At 43.3% G+C, this 19,263-nt stretch overlaps 3 protein-coding genes across 6 annotated transcripts; 2 read left to right on the forward strand and 1 right to left on the reverse strand.

Moving 5' to 3' along the window:
• Positions 1–477: 477 nt before the first annotated feature.
• On the forward strand, positions 478–4,751 carry tlr1 (toll-like receptor 1). Of its 2 annotated transcripts, none has more exons than XM_035160790.2 (2): positions 478–597; positions 2,008–4,751. In XM_035160790.2, the coding sequence occupies exon 2, from the start codon at positions 2,015–2,017 to the stop codon at positions 4,427–4,429; it is 2,415 nt and encodes an 804-aa protein (XP_035016681.2). In that variant the 5' UTR covers positions 478–597; positions 2,008–2,014; the 3' UTR covers positions 4,430–4,751. The 2 variants fall into 2 exon arrangements, with proteins under 2 accessions (XP_035016681.2, XP_035016682.2); XM_035160791.2 differs by lacking the exon at positions 478–597 and adding an exon at positions 605–775.
• Positions 4,647–14,366, reverse strand: ints10 (integrator complex subunit 10). Of its 3 annotated transcripts, none has more exons than XM_035160793.2 (18): positions 13,635–14,366; positions 13,438–13,505; positions 13,254–13,357; positions 12,356–12,495; positions 12,178–12,259; positions 11,947–12,087; positions 11,647–11,821; positions 9,380–9,549; positions 9,115–9,254; positions 8,820–8,973; positions 8,344–8,426; positions 8,003–8,158; positions 7,109–7,217; positions 6,681–6,760; positions 6,390–6,552; positions 6,175–6,268; positions 5,814–5,882; positions 4,647–5,278 (listed from the first exon to the last, which is right to left on the reverse strand). In XM_035160793.2, the coding sequence occupies exons 1-18, from the start codon at positions 13,761–13,763 to the stop codon at positions 5,122–5,124; spliced, it is 2,214 nt and encodes a 737-aa protein (XP_035016684.1). In that variant the 5' UTR covers positions 13,764–14,366; the 3' UTR covers positions 4,647–5,121. The 3 variants fall into 3 exon arrangements, with proteins under 3 accessions (XP_035016684.1, XP_035016683.1, XP_035016685.1); XM_035160792.2 differs by having other exon boundaries at positions 5,714–5,882; XM_035160794.2 differs by lacking the exon at positions 5,814–5,882.
• Positions 14,367–14,392: 26 nt separating this feature from the next.
• slc25a51b (solute carrier family 25 member 51b) lies at positions 14,393–19,136 on the forward strand. Its single transcript, XM_035160796.2, has 2 exons — positions 14,393–14,533; positions 16,555–19,136. Exon 2 carries the CDS (start codon positions 16,625–16,627, stop codon positions 17,558–17,560), a length of 936 nt encoding a protein of 311 aa, XP_035016687.1. The 5' UTR covers positions 14,393–14,533; positions 16,555–16,624; the 3' UTR covers positions 17,561–19,136.
• The last annotated feature ends 127 nt before the right edge of the window (positions 19,137–19,263 follow it).

Here is a 19,263-nt window from a genome sequence, read left to right on the forward strand (position 1 = left end):
TGTCCCTGTGCTCGTTCATCAGGGCAGTGTGTGCAGCTGTCCAGAGTAAACAGCGTAGTTACCCAGGTTACGCTCTGCGACGAGGCATCAGTAGGATAAATCTGTTGTGTTAGGACATAGTCATTTCCCACCCAGACTGACCTCAGTGTGGTCACTGTGGTTCAGAGATTATGATCCAGATATACTGAGCAGCATTGTGACTGGATAACAGTATGTTTGCATCAGTATATATACATTGTTTCATAAAAGACATAAAAGAAAAAGTACAAAGGAGACAAACCGGTGTTTTGCAGTAAAGTACGATTGCCCTGTTTGTCAAGTTATTCAGATTTAATTACATTAATTCTTAAAACTTCGTCTCACTTTCTGCACGTGATGATATAATCTCGTTCAACATGTATCTCATCACGAGAACAGTAAATCCTCTCCCTGAGGGCAGATTTAGGGAAGTAAATAGAGGATGTAGAAGAGAGAAATGTGTGATTGGTCTGAGAATAGCTTTCGTGTCTGTGTCTGTTCCCCTCAGCGTTGATATGCACTGTAACGGCAGCAGAGAGCGAAGAGAAGAGACGAGCAGAGGCACATCCTCCGACTGCAGTAAGTTTTTTTACTCAGTTTTCATTTTCCACCCTCTGAGATTTCAAACCTCTGCAACTGACATTTCTCTGGACTTGAAAACATGAGCACAGATTTGCACCTGCTGAAACTATAGCAACTAATTAAACTCTCAACAAACTATAAACACTGCCGGAAAATCCATCTGACCTCAGTACAGGTTAGTGCCCTTTTGGTTTGTCTCTGTATTAAACTGTTGAAAATATAGTTTTTATTATTCTTTATTAATAATAATAATCGATAAATACATTTTCATTTTACCAGCATATAGTCTCTTACAACTGACATGTCATCTTGTCATATATAGCAGAGTATTAAAAACCCAACATGCAGACGACAGGTGAGGTTTTTAAATCATAATGGTTCAAACTGTGACTTGTTTGAAAAGTTTGAAACCAAGTGAGCAAGGGGCCAAAAATAGTAATAAACGCAGTGCTGCTCCCTGTTGGTCATATTTAAAAACAGCAACAATTCTTCCTTTGACAGAACAGAGCCATAGTAAAAATAACATACTTTTACACCAAATGTCGCACGAGAGATAGTTATTGGTAGTTTTCCAACAGAAACTGTGTAACGAAGGTGGGGTGACATAACTTACTACGTTTCCATATCACCTAAGTAGATCAAAATTTAAAAAATTATATCAGAAGCACTTTAATCCAATATAGAGAGGTGTGTCCTCTTTGTCCAGGGTAATAATATAATCCAGTATTAGTTTGCAGTTAGTGGTTCACATATCAGAAGCAATAAAATCTAAAAAGAAAAATAGGTGTGTCCTGTTTGTCTAGGGTAGCAATACAATTTTGCATTAGTTTGGAGTCATTGGGTCACATGACATGGAAGCTATTGATAGAAATGTCAGTTTTTTTTGAATTATCAATATGAGGATAGCAATAATATCCAAATATATTATGAAATATATATATATGATATAAATATAAGTTGGAGTCCGTTATCAAAACCAATGCTGATCCCCCCCAATTCAAACAGGAATTTATTGATGGTCCCTAAGTGAAAGACCTGTGATCCAGGCTGAATGTCTGTCTGGGAGGACATGGCTGAATAGACAGGTTTTCAAAGGGGATGAATTATTGATCATTTTGGTTTATAGGGATTGGAATCCCCCTTCATCCACCTACTGACCATATGAATCTATATAAAATGAAACCCATAGCCTACAAGGGATACTTACATTTGTGATATGTGTTTAACGGGGGGATGCATAATACTAAATTTATCTCTGACAGTTTATTCTCAAAGAAAACACTTCCTGTTATGTCCAAGCAGAAGACGCCGCAGGTCACATGAGGGAAGAAAAAATTATAATAACTTTACATAAAGTCTGTGAGATGAACAATGATAACACTGATTTATCTCCTTACTGTTGTCCAGGAAAAAAATGAGGCCGACGACTGAGGCCCTCTGGGCGGCACTCATGTTGGCGGGACTCCAGCAGCTCACCTCACTCGCCTCATCACCTGACAGCAGCGTGGACCTCTCGTCCCAGAACCTCTCCTCAGTCCCCAGAGACCTGCCTCAGGGGGTTGAGTTTTTAGATCTGTCACACAACCACATACAGCAACTTCACCAAGGAGACTTTAAAAACACCACCCTCCTGAGGCGCCTGAATGTGTCGTGCAACAGTTTGGAGGGGATAGATCCAGGGACGTTCCTCGACACTCCACTCCTGGAGGATCTGGACCTGTCCCACAACAGGCTGAGGAACCTGGCGGGTCAGCAGTACCTCCTGCACACAGGAAATCTCCTGTCGTTGAATCTGACCTGGAACTCGTTCGTCACAATGACACTGGGGGATTCTTTCAGTTCCCTGGCGAAACTGGAGAGATTGGCACTTGCGGCAGAAAACATCAGTGTGGGTGATTTCAAGAGCATCGCTGAAAAGAAACTGCAAACGCTGACACTTTGTCTGGGGGATGAGTTGGGTTATGAGGCTGGCAGCCTGAAGGACATTCACGCTCAAAGGCTTCAGATAGCCTCCACCAGTAGTAAGATTGTGGACCGTGGCCTGTATTCTGATGCTCTGTCATTCTTTGACGAAGTGGAGTTGATGAATTTGACAGGTGGCTACAGGGAACTTAGTGAGCAGCTTAGCCAGAGGGTAGAAATCCGCACTTCTCATCTTCATCTCACCAACATATCAGTCAAATGGCACGACTTAACTCACTTTGTCAATGTGATTCTGCAAACATCTATCACCCATTTGAGCAGCTCTGATGTGGCCCTGTATGATTTGCCTTATGTAGACACTAAGGTGACCCAGAAGTCTAGAATGAAATCCTTTTCGAGTAGAAGGATTGTGGTGAAGTCTTTCTTTTTCTCACAGGAGGCCGTATACAACTTCTTCATCAATATACCTGTGAAGAGTTTCTCAGTCACAGAGACTCCAATCATACACATGACCTGCCCAAAGTCACTGAGTCCAATGCTCCAGCTGGATTTCTCCTACTGTGCTTTATCGGACACCATCTTCTCCATGGTGGAGAAACAGCAAACTGTTGAGTGTCAGACTCTCAGTAACGTGAGAAAACTGATTCTGGTCAGCAACAATCTCAAGAGTCTCCAGTTGCTGAGCCAACGCATGCAACACATGAAATCACTGCAGCATCTTGACCTCAGCCTCAACTCCCTCTATTACGAGGGTACAGATGAGTGTGTGTGGCCACCAAACATCACCAATATGACTCTGTCCTCCAACCGTCTCACGGACTCCGTTTTTAAATGTCTACCAGAAGGAACAGAGACGCTGGACCTCCAGAACAACCAGGTTTCTGTGGTGTCGTCATCCATCTTTAAAATGGAAAACCTGAAATCTCTGAATCTGATCGCCAACAGGCTGCGGGACCTGCCTGTGTGTCACGGTTTCCCTAAACTGAACGAGCTTCTGCTCAGGTCAAATTCCCTCCACGCCCCATCTGTGAGGAGGCTGGATACCTGCCCCGAGCTGAGAACCCTGGACGTCAGCTACAACCCCTTCACCTGCACCTGCGCTCTGAGGGGTTTCATACGACTTGGCATCGAATCTGAAAGGAACAACAGTCACACAGGAATTGAATTATTGAGCTGGCCAGTGGAGTATTACTGCACCTACCCAGAGGACGCTCGAGACACCATCTTGAAAGACATCTGGATTCCAGAGGTCACCTGCAATGTTGGCATCCTGGCAGCCACCATCTTGTGCCCAGCAGTGGTAGTGATTTTGGCAGTTGTGACCCTGTGCCACCGTTTAGACATTCCCTGGTACATGGGGATGATCTGGAAGTGGACCAGAGCCAAACATCGTGCCAGAACAAGACAAGTCCGACCTGAGGACCTGATCGGTGTCGAGTTTCATGCTTTTGTGTCTTACAGCCAGCACGACACCGACTGGGTGCACGACTCCCTCCTTCCCAACCTTGAAGGTCCTGCAGGAGGCCTCCGAATCTGCCTTCATGAGAAACACTTTGTGCCGGGAAAGACAGTTGTAGAGAACATCATCGGCTGCGTGGAGAAAAGCAGGCGCTCCCTGTTTGTGCTCTCGGCTCACTTTGTCAAGAGCGACTGGTGTCACTACGAGCTGTACTTCGCCAGCCACCAGCGCCTTTCCCGGGGCTCCGACAGCATCGTGCTGGTTCTGCTAGAGCCTCTGCCTCAATACACGATCCCATCCAAGTACTATCAGCTGAAGGCCATGATGGGCCGGCACACCTACTTGGAGTGGCCACAGGACATGGCCAAGCACAGGCTGTTCTGGGTGAACCTCAGAGCTGCTCTACAGGCAGACCTGCCCAACGCACCGGTCACAGAGATAGAGTGACTGCACAGGGCAGGCTTAAAAGAGGAAAAGGAAGTTGGAAGACGAAGTAGGAAAGTGGCAGAGGAAGTTTGCAAAAGGGAACATAGGAGTAAAATCGTAGGAGCACAGGGGACACTTGAGTGTATCGCTTTTTTTTGTATTCCTTTAACATGAGTCTGCTTTCTTGTGCTGCGAGTTGTTTTAAGTTTGTACTATTTAAATCACATCACATGCTAACTTCTTGAAACAATTCAAATGACATTTAATGTTGACATTTACATAAACTAACAAGTTGATCAGGTTTGTAACAAAAACAATAAACATTACCAGAGAATATCAAAAACGCACTTGATTCTTTTATCAACACTGACTTCCACAAAATATCACAATATGATTAAACCACTTCAAATGTGGTTAAAAGCACATATTGTGGTAAAAAGGAAAACGATGCACATTCTGCGAAAACTGCAAGAGCATTGTATGTTTGCAAAACCAGTCTTTTCTCCAACTTTTTGAAAAGATAGATCCACTTTTAAAGGCAAGACAACTTTTCGAGTACAATTAAAGAGGAAAAAGAGACGAGAGCTAAAAGTGATGTGTCCTTTTGTTGAGACAGCAACCGCAGCTGTTAAGGTCATGAGGTCAGTCCAGCTGCGTTAAATCTGTGTCTTGAATATCTGTTACGAACAGATTCAAATGTCACAGTCCTGGTGTCAAGGAAGAGACTGGATGATGATGATTTTTTCATTGATGCAGAAACGGTGAAGCACGCTCAGGAGGTTCTCCCCACAACGCGACACCTGCCTCTCCATGGCCAGACGGAAATCCTCTTTCACTCCTTTGGTGATTCCCCGCGTCACCGTGTGGTGTCTGTAAAAGTGAAAATGATGAAAAGAAAAAAGATGAACACAATCATACACATGGTCAGAAATGTATTCTTATGAGCTGATTTGTCAAAGACACAGAAATGTGACCTATGCAGTAAAGACAAAGTCATGAAGACAAAATGCTACATTTTTTCTTTCACGCTCATCAACCAGTCAAGATTATTATACAACAAAACTTTCATAGTCATAAATAAAAACCACATAAAACATGTCCACAAATGAAATGTTATCAAGTGTCATGAAAAGCAAAAAAAACTAAATCAGCTGTACAACAAGACCAACATAATCCTCGAATAACAACTATAACAACATCGACAACAGTAATGACCACAGAAAGACGAGCAATGGCTCAAATAAACAAACGCCGACAGGAAATCAAAGAACGTCTAACTCTTGATGTAAAATGACAGGCCCAAACCAAAACTGGGGGGATGACAAGCCTTGAGGTTGGGAAATGAAGGAAGGGTGACTGGTGTGGGGGAAGAATGAGGGACTCTGGGAGGAGGGGCCTGGGGTACCTGTCCATCGCCTGCACCCCTTGTAGTAGTAGGGTGTTTAACTCCACCCCCAAGGCGGGACTAGGGTTCCTGAGGGAGAGCAACATTCAACAACTCTCAGTCAGTGAGGGTGCATTCAAGAGTCTTAACTTTCTACAGCATTGAATGAAGGAGTTTGAAAGAAGCTTTATTTAACTGTTAACCCCTCCTTGTTAAAAATGCCCGCTCCGTTACCAACAGTTTCATTTCAAAGTAAAAAATTTCCCCACAGGCCATGTCTACTTAGATCATCAGTCAATAGCACTGTTTTGTATAAAAACACAACAGAACGGGAGTGTGCAGAGTCACGATGCCAGCTGGAATGTGTCTGCGAGGCGCTTACTTGATCAGCATTCCCTGATTGGGCAGCAGCTCCAGCTGAATTCGACCTCCCTCTGGAGTACGCAGATATGCAAACTCCTCCAGCATGTCAATATCTGGCAAGAGTCATGAGCTCATGGAAACTAACATCCAAGATGAGACCACATATTATTAGTCTATATGTAGTATTTATAAATCCATTCTAGTCGTTGTAGAGTAGTTACAATTAAAGGATACTGGTGACATAGTTGAAGAAATTCTCGTACTGCAAACCGCCTTGCTGACAGATTTTATCCACCGCCTTTAAAAACAGCATCTCCCCGTGTGGCCAGTCGTGCTGCAGAAGCACCACCACATGACCGAGGGACAGGTCGTCACGATTGTCTGTGAAGGCACGGAGCTGATTGGCCAAAAAGAGACAAAGATTTAAATGTACATAGTATCGAAAAATTCACAAGCAAAAATAGTGCATATGTTATCACAGTAAAACTATAGAAATCATAGACTGCACAGATGTAGAGTAGGTACCTTGAAGCAGGCGAGCATGAGCTGGAGACAGAAAGGTAACACAGCTTTGCTGGTGCAGGGCAGCAATCGCAGGTCATTGCCTAGTTAAGAGAAAAAAATAATATAATTATCTGACAACACATAATTGTGTCACTCGATAATCAGTGTCACTATTTTGACTTCTGTATCTTGAATCATTGAGGGATTAAAGGTGGTTACTACGAATATGCAGATTGCCGCCAAGAACACACAGTTCAACTGAAGCATTGTTTTATAGTAGTATTGAATCACAAAAATGTATTATCATACAAATGTAAAATACAAAAAATGAAAATATGTATCCATTTTGCACTCAAAACAAAAACTTAATTAGACATCAGTTTTTAAAAGCTGTTCATAAGTTAGAATTGTCACATGACCATTGCTTTACAAAACCAGTAAGTGTTTACCTTTCCTCATTTTGGCCTTGACTCTTCCCTGATCTTCTGGGGTCTTTGATGGTTCTTGGTTTGGGGGATTCAGCCCACTTACAACATCGAGCAGCTTCTCACAGGCCATCTGATCAACAGATATGGTACAAAATCTACATCTCAACTGTAAACAGGGCAGGAATATCACATAAACCTTCATATTCAATCTAAACTGTCTGCTATTATTTTGTCATATTTAATCTTAAATCCCGTTGTAAGCACGTTATATGTATTGTCCGTGTGTTATGGTATCACTTTACTGGACCAAAAACTTCTCTGGAAATCATGGATGACCAGGTATGTGCACATTTCAGGTAAAATTTATAATAACATTTTTAAAGACTTCATAGTTGCACCTATGTTACAAATCTGGTAAAACACTAGATTAATGAAATATCAGTTAGTCACAATGTTTACAATGACAAGTTCATTGTAAATATCGTGACTATAAGGCCACCTGCAGGCCAGTTAGTGTTATGCATCCATTTTTCAGGCATGGTCCAAAGAGCATCAGGTTTTTGTGCTATATTCAGCAGATGTTAGAAAATACTGAACCTAAAATATGTTCCCAAATATACACATAACAATACAGTATGAGAAACAGTATAAACATTATAAGAACAACAGCTCAGTGATGAAGTGGATGAAAGTGATGAAGTGAATTTAAATCATTTTCATTGAGATGCTATATTATCAGAATTTCTGTGCAATTTTAAGAGTAATATAATGTATTTTGGGTAACCTGTGCATTTAATAGATATAAAATGAAAAAAGAAATAAAAATGGAATCCTTCCAACCGTGTGTGTGTGTGTGTGTGTGTGTGTGTGTGTGTGTGTGTGTGTGTGTGTGTGTTTGTGTGTGTTTGTTTTTACCCTGTACTCTCCCAGTGCGTAGTGGCAGGAGGCCTGCTGTATGAGGGCCCTGTGTTGCTCCAGACTGACCTGACCTGAGGGGCTCTGCTGCCCTGGCTGAGGCTGCAGCACTGCAGCCATCTGGTGCAGGCTGGAGAGGGCCTTACGGTACTGTCCCTGAAGAGGGAGGGAGAGGGAAATCATTTTTAGACTAAATGATTGCAAAAATATGTTGCTGCTTTTCCACGCAGTGATAAATAAGGTGATCAATAAGGTGATCAATGTAAAATGATAAAAAATATATTACAGATAAAGTAGATGTAGTTTTGTCCCAAACAGAAAAAAGAGTATGATTTTCTTGCCTGATATATGATCATGTCAGTGAGGAATATTCTGAACCATAACCAGCTGTCTGTCTTCCAAGAGGCACAGATCTTCTTGAACTCTGTCAAAATTACACAAAACAGTTAAATTATTCATTTTGTTGTCATGTAGTCATGAATGTTCTGGTGCGCTTCATTTTATGATATTTAATTACAACACTGCAGAGCATTTGCATTTTGTGCTGTTTTGTGTGTGTTTTCCTGGTTTTTGTATTTTAAAAAGGGGCCGTTATGTAAAGAGAAATTTTAGAGAGAGAATTGCTGAGAGAGAATATATCAGAGAATTATAAAAAAAAAAAAGTTGTAACAGTAGTAAACATCTAAAGACAAAGAGAAAACGTCTGCATCTGTTGATGAATTTGTTGTGGTTGCCACCTTATGACACTGTGACAGGTTGACTGGACCCTGCATGGATGTGTAAACACAAACAAAAAACACACATTAGAGGTGTTTACCAGTTTCCAGGCCGTCATGGGAGTGAAGCAGATCCCAGCTCTCCCTCGCCGTGCGGAAGCTCTCCAGAGTCTCTGACCAGCTGGGCATCTCAGTCTTGTTTACGATGATGTGTCGACCACGGCCTTTTCCCAACCCTTCCTCGTCATCGGAGCTCTAATATGACACACAGACATATGCATAGTAACAAAATGTAAATGACATGAAAATAGATACATACTATAACCTCTTTGTGAAAGTGATCCATCTTTGGCTTTTCACAAAAATACATCTAAATGATCTCTGATCTAATCTCACCATAGTCTTCTCTCTCCCATCAGCCAGTTTGCGTTTCTTGTGTGCATGTTTCACAGCTCCCCTCTCCAGCTCCAGATCATTATACACCGAACTCAAATCCTCTACAAGGATCCATGGCCCCGAACTCAGCGCATTCACGGCTGCCAAACATAAGCACATCATTTGATTATTGAACCTTTGATTGAAAACATAACAGAGGGGCATAACCAGAGGAACTAGAGTGAAATGAACACACAGGGAAATGTGTGTGCTTGCAGAAGCTGACCCTGGAACAGTGCAGGCTGAACAGATGAGACATAGAGAAAGGCGCTGCGGAAGAGGACGAGTGCCGCACAGATGACCACTTGGCTGCAGCAGCGGGACCGAGTCTCTCCTTCCAGACCAGGGAGGTAGCGACACAACTCCTTCACCCTCAGCAGCATGTCCACATAAGTCCTAGTACGCACACATACACGCAAAAACAAAGATACAACAAATACTGTAATTATTTGCCGCCATAGCATACTAGTGTTATTTTTACCATGAAGGTTGGTGTGTGTGATCAAGGCAAAATGTCGTCCTGGAGACAGCTACTGTGGAGGCAGTTTGAAGTTCTTCTACTAAGTGTGTGTGCTTGTGTGTGTCTGTGGACAGATTCTGTCATCATGACAGCATCACATACAAGATATAGTGAAGATAAACTTTATATGTGTAATTAAGATCAAAATGAAGGCTTGAGTTGAAAGATGTGTGAACCGACCCATGAACTACTACCCATTACAAGATGGTCTCTAGTTTTTTTTTTCATAACATCAACGTTATAAATGTTTATTAGGGCCCAAGCACCTCCGGTGGGAGGCCCTATTGTATTTCGAAGGATTTGTATTTCCCTTTTGGGGCTTTTTCAGGGCCTAGACATGTATCAAATTCTCACCAAAGTTTGCAGGAAATTCAAAACCCTAAAAAGTAATTGTATTCTGGAGTAATTTGAAATGGGCGTGGCAAAATGGCTCAACAGCGCCATCTAAGGAAAAGCCCCTCAGTTAGCTTTCACCGATCTTCACTAAAACTGGGACAGAGGTGTATATATGATTTCATCACACAGTCTGACCGTGGCGTGGCATTAACGTTTGATGAGTCAAATCAAGATGATTGAGCTGCACCTGCAATATTGGTCACTAGAGGGCAGTGTAAGACCATGGTTTGCCCAAGGCACAAATCTTCTTCCCCAGGGCTGAAGAATTTGTTCACACAGATTTTCAAATTGTTAATATGTTGGAAACTAAATTAAACTTACTGATGTGTCAATTAATGTTGAGACAACTTTAGTTCATGATTAAGAGTAAAAAGAGAATTTTTTAAGTGTACGTTACACGGTCTGACCACACTCCTCTGTGCATTGTTCTATCAGCCTCAAACCTCATTCACACATTCAGTCCCACCCTGATCAGATCCATGTGTCCATATTGACTCATCATCAAACCCCCCCCTGCTGGCGACAGGAAGTGACATGTTTCATACTTTGATGCACTGCTCCTGGTTGCTTTACAACATACAGCTCAAGTGAGCTGAGTCAAGTCATAGGACCATGGTCAGAATTGTGACATTTCCTCAAACCGTGTAAACATTGAGGTGCGGCGAAGGTTCATCCTTCGCCAAAGGAGACGATGTTGTCATAACGCCACTGTGCATTGTCCTATCACCACGAAACTTCTGTCACATGATCAGGGTCCAAGCCTGAACAGCTCTATGTGTCAATATTTCCTCAGGGTCATAGCGCCACCTACTGATCAGTGTGAAAATTAAGTTGTTGTAACATTGTCCAATTGACACAAAATTGCTCACGCTACATCAGAGCCCCTACTTGAACGGATCTATTAGTCTGTATGTAATAATAGTGATGGCGCCACCTATTGGCAACAGGAGGTAAGCTTTGTTTTACAACTATCATTCAATTTACATAACATTTTCACCGTGTGATCTGCAATTGATTGCGTGGACCGTAATGAGCAATTAGCAGGCAAGGATCGACGTCGCATTACAGACGCAGGAAGTGAAGCGTTTATCCTTCCCGCAGTGCGCAAAGCGCATGCAACGCAGAGCCGTGTGCCCGGTTGCCGATCGCTCTCTCCACCAACCACAACAGGTCCCGAGTTGCGTGTGCTCGGGCCCGTTCTGAGCTACAACGTAGCCCTAGTTTTAATTGGATTTATTACTATTTGGACATTTTCTATATTCCTACACTACTATCGATTATACTACTATACTGAAACATATGCACTGCCTTTTAAATATATTTCCTAATTATATATTCTGGGGTGCTCTGCTTCTCAATAATGGACTGGTTAAATGATTTATCCACATATACACAATAGAGTTCAACAGGACCACAGACTAAAGCCTCGAAAATCAACACCTCTTTAAAACAAAAACTGATTATTATACCAGTAGTGAATATAGAATGAATTCCAGAGCTGCTGTATTAGGCTGCATTCATGTTGGCTAAACAACCCTAAAGTACAGAAGTGAGTGACTGACAGAGTGAAAAAGCACCTCTGTCCCTTGTCTCCCTGCCACTCGCAGCGAGCTCCAACCACAGCGAGGATATCCAACAGCCGCTCCCAAGGCTCTGCTACCACTGAAGACTTTTCAGACAGGCCGTCAATCACATAGCGCTGGGAGCCACGGGACATGTTGGGTGACTTCAGCGATCCAGCTTCTTGAGAGCCTGAAAAGAAAGAACAGAGAACGGAAGAATGAACAAAAATTTTACAAAACTTTCAAGCATGAATCTTGATGTTCAAAATGATCACACTGGGTTATCACAAAGAAAATGTCTAAGCGCAGCCTTACCCTGTATCTGTACATCAGGTGAGGGCCCACGGGTAACATAACCAATATAGAATTCAGCTGCTTTCAGCATGTATTTCTGCATCAGGCTGGCCGGCAAGCGCATGTCCATGTTGTTAATGACCAAAGGAAGGACATCACACACTGTAATAGTAAAACAAATGCATATAGCATGAGTATTTTCATTTTCAAATGAATCAGAAACAACCGGTTTTAAACATGTGTTTCACTGACCAAACAGTTTTCTGAAGCAGTTGACGGGAGTCTCCACATTCTCTGACACCTCCGCCTCCAGTAGCGTCTCTCCTAAATTGACCTAAAAAATACAGCAGATAGTTAGTATTGACTGTTCAATGTTGATTTAATCTCAGTTCAAACGTCAAAATTGAAGAGTTTCCATATTTATATCTACCCCGTGTTGGACCACAGACTCAGGAAAGCGCTTCAGAAGAAGCAGCAGCATTTCTGCCTTCTCCAAAGTGTTGAAACACTGCTCGGTGGCTTTCAGAAGCATTTCACACTGCACACGGCCAGGAAGTGTCTCAAAAAGTCCTGGGACAACACACACACGAATAGAGATAAAAATGGACGATCTTGTGATTTTCAAAGCAAACACTGCTCCACCCGACACGGCCTCCCACACTTGACTGACCCTGTTCACACCTGGTCAAAATGCTTTCTGAACGTGTCTCTTGTGACTACTCCTGTGATTGGCTCTCACTTCCCCGTTCTATATGCAAATAAACATGTATACATGTGTTTACAGATGTGTCCAATGTCATTTTTGCGTTGGCGCCAGCGTGCAAGATGGAGAGAGTGAAGAGACAGGAGGGGCTGAATGAATCTTGTGCAACTCTACCATGAAGACAAACTATACCAATTTAACAAAGGTATTGATCAATGTGGTGATCTGTGTTGATTCTGAGATGGTGGCCATAAACAAATCAACTTGTGGACACTGAGAAGCATGACAAAACATTTCATTCATTGAAACTGTAGCAGGTCAGAGGCTGTCAGCTGAGTTAGTTCACCTTCATATTTGGCTCAGGTAGCATTTATGGTCACACAGTGAAAAGAATGTGGCCACATACGTCACAGACCACCTCCGAATGTGATTTGAGTGATCAGATCTCAGGGTGTGCTCAGGACTCATTTGGGGGCATTCAGACCTGTACTTGGCGCCGGCCACTTGTGATCCAATCACTCAGGACGGATGTTAATACCCGGAGTGAACGGGGTCATTATCAGACCCCTCACAGTGAGGATATACAATGTATTCATGTGGTCTGACGGAGTTGAACTCCACTCACCTCGGAGAAACTGTGCATGCTTGTCCTGAGAGTCACCGCGTAGGGCAGCTGTGATGACACTGATCTCCCGCCACACAGTGGGTTGATCTGGAAAGTTGATAAACCTGAAGGATGGAGAGGACATTGGCCACTGAGCACAGGCATGGAAGGGACACTTACATAGAGAAATCACACCGGAACTCACATGTCATACAGGAGTCTCCCTGCAGAGGCGGTCCTCTCTGCATTGCGTTCAATGTTGTACATTTCATACTGTGAAAACACGTCAACCAAACAGAGGATCCTCATAATTTGAACATGTGACAGGAGACACCCAGAGGAATACGTGCAGCTGAGCTGGTAGTATGATCAGTAAGGAATAAAGCAGAAGCTCAGTGTTACCTGTATGTTGAAGTCTGCAGGGTACAGGGTCCTGGCTGTGATGAGCCAGGCTTTGGCCGCACAGGGATCATCAGACACCAGCTCCCGGGCTCTTCTCACCAGAAAGTCGCAGTCTTTTTGCGCTGACATGTTTACATGAATCGAGCCTTCACAGCCAGAGACGTCAGACGAACCTCACACACGCAGCTCAGGCTGTAGTTTAATACATACGGCTGTGTACTTAAACCAGGGTGGACGTGTTTTTCGTTGCGCTTGCACAGCGTCTCTGTGCCAAAAGTGCAACAATACGGCTAACTAGCAGAGGCTAGCTAGTTAGCTCTGCATAAGTCTGTGTCTGTTGACATCTTTGCTAAAAACGTTCAACCAACCCGCGCTCTCAATCTTTTACACAATTATCTTATTCGCGTATAACAAAAATATAGAACAAACCAGAGAGGCTAACCGACCTGACGATGTGCGTATTCACACAAACATCTTCATTTACCGACACATTTCCTAGCGCTGTGATAATGTCACACCGGAGTCGTAAAATATACCACGTCCTGCTTTACGGCTAGTGTTTAGCTGGTAGCATCAAAACAACGCGGAACTGCTCGTTTCTGGCCGTTTCACTTGATCCACATCGTGCGTCTACAACTTCTGATGCGATTTAGCAGCTCACACCGTCCACTGCTCGCCTCGTAAATTACAGCTGACTGAGTATTTACATGTGAAACGACCTCAGATGAATCCGGCTACCACCCTCGTCCATGTACCGTGAGATCTGCGCATGCGCCAACGCTTAACCGCTGCGGTCACCTGTCGTTGGATCCACAGACACGACCTACAGACAGTTGTGGTTCGATTCCCACACAATAACACACTCCCGGGGCCGGGACAGCGACTGGTACACACGGCAGGTAAACACCACTTTACGGGTCTGTCGCTTGTTTGACCAAAAGACACCGCGAGACGCTGTTTTGCTTTCAGAGTCGTCTTCGACCATCAATCAGCAACCAGGGCTGGTCCCGTTTCGAATGTTAGCCACTTAGCATGCTAATGTGTTCTTTCTCTCTAGCATGTTGGCATTACGTCTCACGTCAGCACCTCTTTCATTCACCTAAACACACATCTGACTCGAGTGGTGCTATCACAACCTAGCAGGCCCCAGCACTGTCGAGCTAGCTATGTTGGCTAACTAACCCAGCATTCTTGTGTGTCGCTAGTGAGCTAAACATGCTAGCCCGAGGTGCCAGGTTGGATCTTTAACTACTCGTACATTCAATGACTTTTTGTGTGTCTTCGTGTCCTTGTTGTAAGTGAGATCAGGGCTTTTCTGTGTATGAACCCACTGACAGAATGTGTGACACGCCAAATACCGAGAGACCAGGAAGCTTCACACAGAGGGCGTGTTCTGTCAAGTATTTATTTGAAATGATCGAATTTCATAATCAGGAAGCTGTTTTCTGATCTAACCAGTTATTTAAGGTGTCAGTATCATAATGTGCCCATTTTCCACGATGGGAAAACTTGATTTCATTCAAACTGTGGTGAAATCCTTATCCAGACTCTACTATCTAAAGGAACAACTGTAGTATACATACAACGTTTGTATTAACTTGTAAGTTTCAATTATGCAAGTGATCATCAGATTACTTGTGTACTGAGGAGTTGTACCAGTTCAGTAATGTTTTATTGACTTGTATGTTCTCTTAAAACACTTCTTCTGCAAAGTAACTGTGAATGTAATCTGGCAAATGTAGTGTGGTTAAGCAATTTCCTCACTCGAGTCTGACAACATGTAACTAAAATACCAGTACCTCCAAAGTACCTTATTATTTAAACGTTGCCACTTGTAAATTCCACAACAGGCTCCTACACATCAGAAGTCATTCATTCAGGTTTGGTGGTACTCACTTGAAACTTTGTGTAAGAATTCTTGAAGAGATATTTTGGTTGACGTCCTGCAACCTTTTAATAACCTCACAGATTTGACCCCACTGTCTCCTCCTCGCTCTATATTAAGACAACTGCTCGAGAACTTGCTTTATTTACTTGGGTTATTTACACACTTGTGTTTGATTTCGGAATAGTCTTGCTTTAATCTGAGCAAAGATTAATTATTGCTGTTGTATGCATCAGTCTTTGCTACTAGGTTTTTTGTTACCTCAAAAAGAACATTTTCATAAAACACCATCAACTCAATTTGCATTGTTTAGTGATGTACATTAAATGGTTAAAGCTGGTGTCTCCCGTCACTTGTAGCTGTGCTCTACCACACCATGACATGGCTGACACTTGTCAACACATTGAGTTGTGTAACAGCTCTTATCTGTTGCCAGTGGGGGCAGTCTGGTTGTACAAGTATAAGGCAGGAAGTTAAACGGTTCAATCTGCTTGTGCAATATATTTAATCTGGACTGAATCCAATATATTGCATATTATATATATAAGTATAAGTATTTTCACAAATTAATCATATCAGCACAAATATTGACAGATATAATGTAATTGTCCAGTGAAGTTAAAGGTTCAGTGTGTACGATTTAGGTGAAAAGGAAAACAAATCAGGCAGGTCTTTTTCAAAATGTAAAGCTTCTAACCATTGATGCTCTTTGCTCTATAATATCGTCCCCTTAACATTTCAGATTTTTTCTATGAAGAACCATTAATTATTCTCTGAGAATCCTATGAAAATGTTGAAAATCACATTGTTAAAGAAAGTTCAGATCTGCACCAAAATTGAATGTGTTCTTTCCTGACCCATAATGCATCCTTTCACCAAGCTTGGTGGTAATCCGTCCTGCAGTTTTTGCATAATTCTGCTGAAAATCAAACACAGATGAAAACATAACCACCTTGGTGGAGGTAAAATACATTTTTTAAAAAACAATGGAAATGAGTGTATGTATCTGATATTTTCTCTCTCTCACACACACAGGGTGCACATTTTACAGAGTGTGCTGTTGACGTGATGCTGGAGAATCAGGCTGTGGTGGACTGAGCCTCCCATGGCTGTTAGCACCATGGACTCGGAGTCAGCCCGGACACCTCAGCCCCAGACGGCCCTTTCTAAAGGAGGCCGCTCCCTGCTGCCTACTGGGGCTCTGAGTGCTACGCTGGGCCATCAAGGGAAGCACTATGTCTGTGGCTCCATTGCAGCTTTTACCAATATCATGGTGACCTTCCCTATCCAGAAGGTGCTGTTCCGCCAGCAACTGCACGGTGTGTTGGCCACGGAGGCAGTGCGGCAGCTCCAGAGGGATGGGCTGAGGAATCTTTACCGGGGCCTGTTGCCCCCACTGCTCCAGAAGAGCACCACGGTGGCCATCATGTTTGGCCTGTACGAGGACTTCTCTCGAGTCTTATTGGACCGGGCTGATAGCAGTGGTGTGCCGGAGCTGGCCACACGAAGCTTTGCTGCAGCATTGGCAGGAACTGCAGAGGCCTTCCTGACGCCATTCGAGCGTGTGCAGACTCTCCTACAAGACCATCGGCACCACGGCCGCTTCAACAACACAGCCCACACCTTCCGGATACTTCTGACTGAGTATGGTTTCAGAGAGTGCTACCGTGGCCTCGTGCCCATACTCCTCCGTAACAGCCCTAGCAATGTGCTCTTCTTTGGGCTCCGGGGGCCCATTAAAGAGCAGCTCCCAGAAGCCACTAGCCGAGTAGGTCACATGGTGAATGATTTTGTGTGTGGAGGGGTGTTGGGGTCCGCCCTGGGCATCATGTTCTATCCATTAAACGTGGTGAAGTCCCGGGCCCAGTCTCAGGTTGGTGGACCCTTCCAGTCTTGCAGAAAGGTGCTGCTGACAGTGTGGAGAGAGAGGGGTGGTAGCGTGGCCATGCTCTACAGAGGGGCTCACCTCAATTACCACCGATCACTCCTCTCCTGGGGGATCATCAACGCCACCTATGAGCTGCTGCTGAAGCTCATATGAGAGGGGGAGTGGAGATGACAAAAGGAAAGACAGAGAACGTATTTAAAGGGAAATGCGTGTATGGAGTCATAGATCCAGTTTGTCAAGAAGAAAAAGGAAGTAGTAAAGCCAATGCACTAGCTGTCCAGCAGTGTTTGTGAGAGACTGGAGTTTCTACAATTAAAAGACAGCAATGATGTTGCACTTCTGACCGGGGCCAACAGTCAGCGTGAGATAACCACCTGCCATTGTGACCATTCACTGATTTCAGAGTTTAACCGAACGCACTCTGTCGCCTATAACAAAACTTGTGCCAGGGTCCAATTGAAATGCCCTTGTTTGCTCTGTGTACAAACTTTGATCGGAGCAGACTGAACTCCTGTGCTTTTTCTTTTTCCCACAGTTTCACGCAAATGTTCCTTGACTGGATAAAGTGTTTGTAAGAGAAGCTGCTTTCTTTCTATGTGCTATGTGCTGTGTGCTGTGGTGTCTTGTTGACAATTCCTTCCACCAAGAGCACTTTGTCGATGAACCTGAATTCTGCCTCTCAACTCAAACACGTCTGCTTCTGGCTATTATAAAACCTAAGAATTGTGTCAAGGAGATGTAATACATACACAGTGTCGGCTGTTGGTGAACTCCCGAGGCCAGTGAGTATCCGTGATGTACATGTTCTTGGAAACACTGTCCAGGCTGGCCATTTTAAACTATTTGTTCTTTTTCACCTTGTTCATCTATGTGACATGTTGGTCTTGTTTATTTTCCAAAGTGTTACTTGCAGGGCGTGTGTATTATTTGAGTTTTGACAAGTGCCCGTTGATGTATACGTCAGTAAAAGTTACAGTTACATGCAAATCCTGTCTGTTTTTAAAATTCTTTGGCAGAGAGAATAAATAATATTCACTACTGCACATTCTACTGCAACAAATAATCCCAGTTTAAATCAGCTATTATTTTTTTTAAATAAAACCTTCGCAGCTTAAGAAAATAGTTTGACTATTAAACAGAGTTCTCTTCAATATATTTCTTTTATGTGATCGCTCTTATACATGCGTCTCTCCTCTCCCTCTGCTCACCTCTTTATGTTCCCTCCTCTCACGCTTGCTCTCCGCTCTGTCAGTAACATCTGTTGACATAATGGGCTCAGATTTCAAGCTTGAGTAGACTCGCAGTCACCACGTGGCAGCGCTCCCTGGGTATGACAGCCCGAAGAAGAAAGGCATGCTGCTAGGACACTGAGAGACTGAGCAGTAATGGTGCCGAGAGAAGAGCGGGACAGGGCAATGTTCAGTGGCACAAAAAGCACAAGCTGCCATGTAAATGGACCACTTGGCCCATTTCTTCAATTCTTTTTTTTTTTATTTTGTCCTTCAACAATCAACTGCGTTTTGTTAGATCTTTTCAGGATTTTCTCTTCGAAAGTAACAACCTCGTGTTCTTCTACGTTTTTTGAAAGCAGGACACCCTCGCCGGTGCCGAGTTACACTGTTTACCACTTTCCACGAAACACAGAACTCACTCATTAAAATGTCCAAATTAATAACTGCAACCAATTGAACTGTTCCAATAATCAACCTATTAAAATGTTGGGAGTGAACATGTTTGTACTCTGGGTGTTTATGTGGAGAAATTTGTCGCCTTTCACATTTTCCTGAAGAATAAGAGGAAGTCACGGGTGTGACAAATGATGTTTTACTTCATCCGTCATGAAACCGAATGGCTTC

The sequence above is a fragment of the Hippoglossus stenolepis genome, chromosome 7, assembly GCF_022539355.2.
Source record: "Hippoglossus stenolepis isolate QCI-W04-F060 chromosome 7, HSTE1.2, whole genome shotgun sequence".
Taxonomy (NCBI): domain Eukaryota; kingdom Metazoa; phylum Chordata; class Actinopteri; order Pleuronectiformes; family Pleuronectidae; genus Hippoglossus; species Hippoglossus stenolepis.